Raw genomic sequence first — 7,538 nt, 5'->3', positions numbered from 1 at the left:
ACACCATCCCCATTCCCAACCGACCTTCCCCCTCATCGCCCGGATTCAGTGATTCCCTGTCCCTGCTCAAATGCTGTTTATTCCTCATTCTACTCTGGGGGTTGTCTCTGCCTCCTGAGGGAGTCACTGAGCTGCAGCAGTACAGGAACATTGGAACTGGGAGCGGTTTGAATCAGGAAGTGCTGAGTGTGAACATGGATTCCAGACAGCAAGGAGAGAGCTGGATGGAGGATTTAAACTGCTCTATTTGTCTGGATTTCTTCACGGTTCCGGTTACACTGGAATGTGGACATAATTTCTGTCGCTCCTGTATCACCCAGAGTTGGGAAAAACGGGAGATGAAGTCGTGCCCGGAATGTAGACAGGGGTTTCTGGAAGTAAACTTTAGGGTGAATCGTGTTTTAGCGAATCTGGCCGAGAAAGCTCGAAAATTAGATCTGAATCCACAAGAGAAGGAACGTGAACGTCACTGTGAGGAGCATCAGGAAGAACTGAAACTGTTTTGTGAAACTGACAAGAAATTGATCTGCGTGATTTGTAGAGATTCCCGGGAACACAAGTCTCACAGCTTCCTGCCAATTAAAGAAGCTGTTGGAATGTACAAGGTAAAAGTTATCAAACTAAATAGTGTGGGAGGATGAAATCTGTTAAAGAAGGAAGACAATGTAAGAGAACAAGGTAGCAAAACGTGAAATGATAATCAGCGTGACAGCCAGGGCCAGGGCCTCCAAATTTAAAGGTTGCACCAGGTGATAAGGCTGGGATTGCAAAAATGACAGAAAGTACAGAGTACAAGATTCTGTATCTCAGTATGCAACCAGAGATTAATTAACAGTTCCAATCGAAATAAACATGCATGATCTGAGAGCTATTACAGAGACATGGCTGCAAGCTGACAAAGGCTTTGATCTGGTGTGTGACATTTCAGAAGAGCAGTAACTTAATGAAAGGCAGAGTTTCAGTTCTGTTAATTAAGGATGACATTATTACATCAGGGAGAGATTACTTTTGTTCCAGTATCAAGATATAGGATACATTTGGGTGAAGATAAAAAGAAGTAAATTGTGAAAAGTTCCTTTTGGCAGTAGTTTAAAGGCTGCCTAACATTGATCCTTCCTGAAGAGGGGCTTATGCCCAAAACGTCGATTCTCCTGCTCCTTGGATGCTGCCTGACCTGCTGCGCTTTTCCAGCAACACATTTTCAGCTCTGATCTCCAGCATCTGCAGTCCTCACTTTCTCCACACTGGAGGACAGGCTAGAGGGGGTGGGGGGTGAGAATAATCATGAGTGATTTTAATCAGTCTACAGATTGAATCAGTTTGAGTAGCAAAGGTAGCCTGGAAACGGAGTTATTGAGTGTTTTTTTGTGATAGGCTGTTAGAATAACACATCCTGAAGACATCCACACAGCAGTTTACTCTCAATCAGCTAATGTGCAATGAGTCAAGGTTAATGAGTGATCTCGTTGTAAGGGCTTCACTTGGTAGCAGTAATCATAATATGATTGATTTTCAAATTGAGTTTGAGGGAGCTAATGGTCAGTTAAGACGAATGCTCTGAACTTAAATAAGTGTACTTACAAGGATATGAAGAAAGACTGGGTAAAGTGAACTGTAAAGTTTGGTTACAGAATAAATCAGTTGACCAGCATAGTTAGTAAAGACAAAAACTGTGATGCTGGAAATATAAAATACGGATTTAAATTGGTGTAGGTACTTGGTAAGTTTAGCAGTATCTGTGGAGAGTAAAGCTTGTTCAGTAGCCTGTTTTCACAACTGAAAATAGCTGAGAAAGAGTGCTGAGGGTGGGAGTGGGTTTGGGTAATGGAGAGAAGAGAGTGCCCAGAGGGAGAAAATGAAGCAGAGACAGGGTGTGTGTGTGTCTAAGAGAGAGAGAATGAAAGGGATTGACAAACGAAGAGATTGCTGATAATAAGATTCAGTGAGAAGCCACATGACACCAGGTTACACTCCAACAGGTTTCTTTGAAATCTCAAGCTTTTGGAGCATTGCTGCTTCAACAGGTGAAGTCTTCAAGACTTTTTTTGTGAGTAAATTGCTATGTACCTCCCTTTTAAGAAGTGAAAACACTTGGAGAAAAGGTTCAAGGGATTAAGGATTTGCGAAACAAAATGAACACCCCAATGAATTTGGGAGATTTAAACTGGGCCTAAGAGGCAAATCTTTCATGAAGATCAGAGTGCATGTATGGAATGAGTTACCAGAGGAGGCTGGTACAATTACAGCATTTAAGAGGCATCTGGATGGGTATTTGAATAGGTAGGGTTTAGATATGGACCAACTGCTGGCAAATGGGACTACATTAATTTAGGATATGTGGTCGGCATGGATGAGTTGCTTCCATACTGTACATCTCTATGACCTTATGACTCTGTTGAACTATTTTCCTCATGCTTTCTCTTCCATCCAAAACACTGATTAGTTTTATTTATGACATTCTGTTTACATGTGGGCATTTTAAAAAGCTTTTACTGATACAATTATAGATATTTTCTAATCAACCTGTTCAGAGATGTTACGACACACCTCAGGAGCAGGTGGGACCTGAACCAAGGCCTCCCTACTCAGAGGTAAGGGCACTACCACTGCACCACAAGAACGTTTCTAGTACATTTCCCTGTGGTTAGCATTTACTTATTAGTAGTAAATGGCAGTTGTTGTTAAGTACAGAAACTTGGTCTGTGTTTTCTGTTAACCCGAGTCTAAGCAGGCAGGTAAACTGGAGACTTTACAAACTTTTTTTTTACTTTTTATGATGATTCTAAAATTTTCAAGGTTCTTACCCTGATGGATCATGACACAGTTTGAGGGGACATCTGGAATTAGTTTGAAAAAGAGATGAGGATTTGGATGTTTTATCGATAAGTAATACAGTATTTGTAAAGAAATAAAGACAGGTTCCATACTGCAAGTAAGGAATAGAATTGGAAATTCATAGATTTATAAAGTGCACAAAAAGCCTTTCAGTTTATTGAGTCTGCATCGACATAACTACCACTAAAAGAGCACTAACCCAATTTCCTGTAGTTCGCACATATCCTTGAATGTTATGATATTTCAAGTAATGATCCAAAAATATTTTCTAGGTTGTAAAGTTTCCAGTGCCCACTATCTTTCCAGACAGTGCATTCCAGATTCCCATCACCTGCTGACTGAAAACAATTTTTCCCAAATCACCTCTGAATCCCCTATCTCTTACTATAAAACTATGCCCTCTTATGACTGACCCCTCAACCAAGGGGAACAACTACTCTCTATTCACCCTGTCCACACCCCCTCATAATCTTATACATCTCAGTCATGTCCCCCTCACAGTCTTCTCTGCTCTAAAGAAAAACAATCAAGAATTGCAAAGTATTTCCTGCAGGTTGCAGGTGGCAGAACTATCCTTGACAGTCTTAAGTGAATTACGAAAGCCAGACTGATTGAACCAGCAAATATGTTGAGGATGAAATTGCCTGCTAAAGCCACGAAAGCAAGCATAATTGATAGACTAGCACAATACTTGGCTGAAGTAGGAATGGAAGAGACATCAGGTACTCTGAGAAGTGAGACACGGGAATCAGGTAATATTGAGTTACAGTTAAACAAGCTTTCCCATAAGGAAATAACAAAAAAGCGAACCATGGAATTCCAAGGAGAAGAAAATGCCAGAAAGCAACAGGAAAAGATAATGTTGTATCAAAATTTGAGGAAAATTTGAGTGAAGGCATTATTTACATCCTTTGAGAAAAAAGCAACACAAATGAATTGGCAAAAGGAATGCTGGACATTGTCCATGCAGAGTGAGTTAGCAGGTGAAGCATGGGAAATGCGTGTTTGATTGTGAGAAGCAATTTCTACGTATTTATGACGCTGTTAAAAGAAAACTGTTTTGGCTGAATATGAGTTGCTACCTGACACATTTAGGCAAAGACTCCAGAATTTAAAGAAACTGCTGAGGTGAATCGACTTTGAATTTGAAAGTGTTGAGCAAAGTAGTTTTGACAGGTGGATACAAGAATTACAAAGTCGATCTGAGTTTGCAACTCTTTAAAACAAAACTTTCAAAACTCATTGCCTTTCGTCACAAGAACCCTTTGTGAGGTCTAAAAGTCTCAACTGCTGGACAACAGCAATAATGACTGATCCATTAAACTAAACATTACTTTCTGTTACTGTCATAAATTCAAAAGTCATAGAAAGTGGGAGCAGAAAAGAAAGGCAAATAGCCAAAGGAAAGAATGGATCGTTGGGAATGCTGAAGATTTTCTTCTCAACTGGGGATGCAAAGTCCTGAGGATTGAGGTAAAAGTTGGAAGCCAAAGTGTTTCCACTGTAACAAGGTGGGATATATTTAATCAGAATGTGGGAACATAGAGAAAACATAGAAACTAGGAGCAGGAGTAGACCATTTGGCCCTTTGAGCCTGCTCCATCATTCAATATGATCATGGCTGATCCTCTATCTTAATGCTATATTCTCACTTTCTCTCCTTACCCCTTGATGCTTTTAATTTCTCAAAACTTGTTGCAGAGGAAATCTATGTGACTTCTTAGCGTTTTTGAAAATGGGTTTGGAAAGAAACACAAAACAAAAAGGCCCCGGATAGAAATGTTGCTTTGACTACAACTCCGAGACCAGAGGAAAGACTGCTGTGAGTACAGAGGAAGTATACGGGGGAGATGAGAAATATAATGGCTTTTTGTCCAAAGAGAAAACACCCAATTTTCTTTAAATGATGCAGCCAAGCCCATAACAATTCAGAGACACAGAAGCTACTCAGAACTTTTCATTAGAGAAGGATTTAGTTTTCCATCAATTAAAATTGAAGTGCTGGTAACTGAAGAAGATGGAGATTATATTTTGGTTCTTTTGAAGAAAATCCTATTGGCATATAACTTGTTATCTGGACTAATGGTAGTTGGGCAGTTACAACATTTTCTGTGTCCACGGAGTTAACCTATACCTGAGGGAAATAACTTCACCTATAATCACAGAAAATGGCTATGTAAATGTGAAAGTTTGTTGCTATTTCAAATCAACAAGGTAAACTTTAGTATTTCTTTCAGCCAAGTAAGAGTATGACAGATATTTCTCATGTGGCCCAGTAACTTTTTGCGAAATGAACAATTTATTATAAAGAATGTGGGAACATAGAGAAAACTCATTGCTGTGGCATATTGGTCATCACATCTACATCATGGATCTTTATTCATAAAAGTAAATACAGAACAGAAATTAGAATCACCTACCATGTAGAAATATTATTGTCGAGTTCATTCCAAATGACATAATGAAAGCCAAAACCTCCTGTGATGAAAGGTGTGTAATTTATGTACATGTTACTATCATCCTTGAAAAATGAATTTCAAAATGGTTTCCATACAGACTTTGGATACATCTGTGAAGTTTTTTTTGAAAGCAATGCTCATTTTGACTAACCTTCCAGAACATATGTATCGTTGACAGCAGATAATCGCATTCCTTGTGCAATGCTAATGGAATAGTATATTTAACAAGTAGAATAAACATTCAAGGTTAATAACTTGCTTTCAGTTCAGAACAATTCAAGATTGGTTTTAGCTTAAAAATCCAGGGAGTGAACTACAATTCTCTCTTCTGTCACTTTTTGATGGTGCCATAAGAAGCGACATTGTAAACTTTTCACTGAATGATGTTTAATTGTTTTGACATTTACTTTTGGAAATTACACAAATTAATTAACATTTTCATTCAGGAGGAACTACGAACCTTCCTAAAACCAATCGAGGACAAGAAAGAGGAATGTAACACAGTTATGAGAGATTATGAAAAAACATTAATGCACATTCTGGTACGTCTGAAGTTATTTTGTTTTAAATTCTGTAAACAGTTTTAGAATTGTCCTGTGCAGATTCTGATCTCTGTTAAAAGGAGGGAAAATGACCTGTGGAAAAGCTGACCATAAACAATTACAAAGATGAGACCAGAATGTCAGGTTATGCTGATTGGGAAAGATTGAGCAAGGTTGAAGGTGACCTAACACTGGTCTTTAAAATAATGAAAACATTTGGGAGTCTAGACAGACACAAGATGTTTCCACTTGAGTGAGAATTTTAACTTAAGAGATTTAAAAACAAAATAGTGATTTGTAAATCAAATAGAGAAATTAACAATTTGATTTTCAGTGAGAGCTCCCTGTTCTGAACAAATAAAGACACAATAGAAAATGAATTAATTACATTGTATGGTGTTAGAGAATAATTGTCATTGCACTCAAAGAAAGCTCGAGTAAACATCTCAAGATATCTTGCTGGGAATTAACCAAATTGAGAATGTGTTTCACTATAACGTTTTGAAGTGAACAGCAGCAAATTTTATTCCAAGAAATTGCCAGTCTTTTTATCAAGTTTCTCAGGCTGTGCAACATTTTAAAAATCCTCATTTGCTTTTTCAATTTATCATTTTCCAAAGGACCAAGGTGTAAAAACAGAGAAACAGATTAAAGCTGAATTTGGAAAACTTCATCAGTTTCTCCGTGAGGAAGAGAAGATCTTGTTGGAAGATTTGAAAATGGAGAAAGAGAACAAGAGTCAGGAGATGGAGGAGATGACTAAAAAGATAACAGAGGAAATCACATCCCTTTCAGTCATTGTTCAGGATATTGAACAAGGGCTGAGGGAACAGGACAGCATCACATTTTTAACAGTAACTATTTTTCTCTCCTTTTGTTTCTCCTTTGAGTTTGATTTTCAGATTGTCCAGAGTACACCAATACAATCTGTGATAAACCCCACTGAACAAAATCACACCAGTGATCTGTGAGATTTGTTTTCTGTCTCACACCCATGAGCACTAACAATTTAATGACTCAATCTGGAGTGTGTTTCCTGGAGGCAAATATTACAAGGGAACATTTTGATGAACTGAAATAATGAGTAAAATTGGCTTCATGTAGAGTGAGATCTCCTCAGGATGGTCAGACCATTGTCGATATTCCTAGCTGGAAACTGGAATGATTCTGACCGAGGGAGCTCTCCACAATGTCTGATACTTAGACAGACAGAGTTTTCACCCAGTAGTCAAATAGTTAAATATTCAGACAATCCAAACGACAGTGCAGGATCCAGCCAGGCTGTATCATGTGTACAATGTTCCTCACTTGAACTGTACTGATTCTGTTCAGGAGAGAGAGTTCTCCACAGGGTCAGAGATAGACACAGGTAGAGCTTTCTCCCAGTGGTTAAATAGTTAAATGGAAGGCCGGAGTACAGAGTCTCCACAAGGCAGACATTTAAACCAAACATTTAATTTTGATTGTACAAAATTGCCAGAAAGTTCAGTGAGACAACCCCCTCCCCCGATCCCAACTCTGAGAAAATTCTGTGTATCGAAACAATAATTAGTCCGTGTTGACAAAATCTTCATGTTAATGTTTAAGTTTAAACATTTCCTGAAGAACTTTCCTGAAGAAGGGCTAATGCCCGAAACGTCGATTCTCCTGTTCCCTAGATGCTGCCTGACCTGCTGCGCTTCTCCAGCAACACATTTCCATC

General features: G+C 38.6%; 2 protein-coding genes across 2 annotated transcripts in view; both read left to right on the top strand.

The window, feature by feature from the left end:
- LOC122541488 (zinc-binding protein A33-like) overlaps positions 1-7,538 on the top strand; it is a 492,570-nt gene that overhangs the window by 475,812 nt on the left and 9,220 nt on the right. The gene's annotated exons all lie outside the window — the stretch shown is intronic.
- Positions 159-7,538, top strand: part of LOC122541484 (zinc-binding protein A33-like) — a 162,704-nt gene continuing 155,324 nt past the window's right edge. The window contains exons 1-3 of the mRNA XM_043678287.1: positions 159-605; positions 5,741-5,836; positions 6,457-6,690. Of these exons, the coding sequence (XP_043534222.1) occupies positions 195-605; positions 5,741-5,836; positions 6,457-6,690 (741 nt within the window). The 5' untranslated portion in view covers positions 159-194. The remainder of the gene's footprint in view (positions 606-5,740; positions 5,837-6,456; positions 6,691-7,538) is intronic.

Source organism: Chiloscyllium plagiosum, chromosome 37 (assembly GCF_004010195.1).
Source record: "Chiloscyllium plagiosum isolate BGI_BamShark_2017 chromosome 37, ASM401019v2, whole genome shotgun sequence".
In the NCBI taxonomy this organism is placed as follows: domain Eukaryota; kingdom Metazoa; phylum Chordata; class Chondrichthyes; order Orectolobiformes; family Hemiscylliidae; genus Chiloscyllium; species Chiloscyllium plagiosum.
The sequence above is the reverse complement of the archived record's forward strand: the minus strand, read 5'-3'. Positions and strand labels throughout refer to the sequence as shown.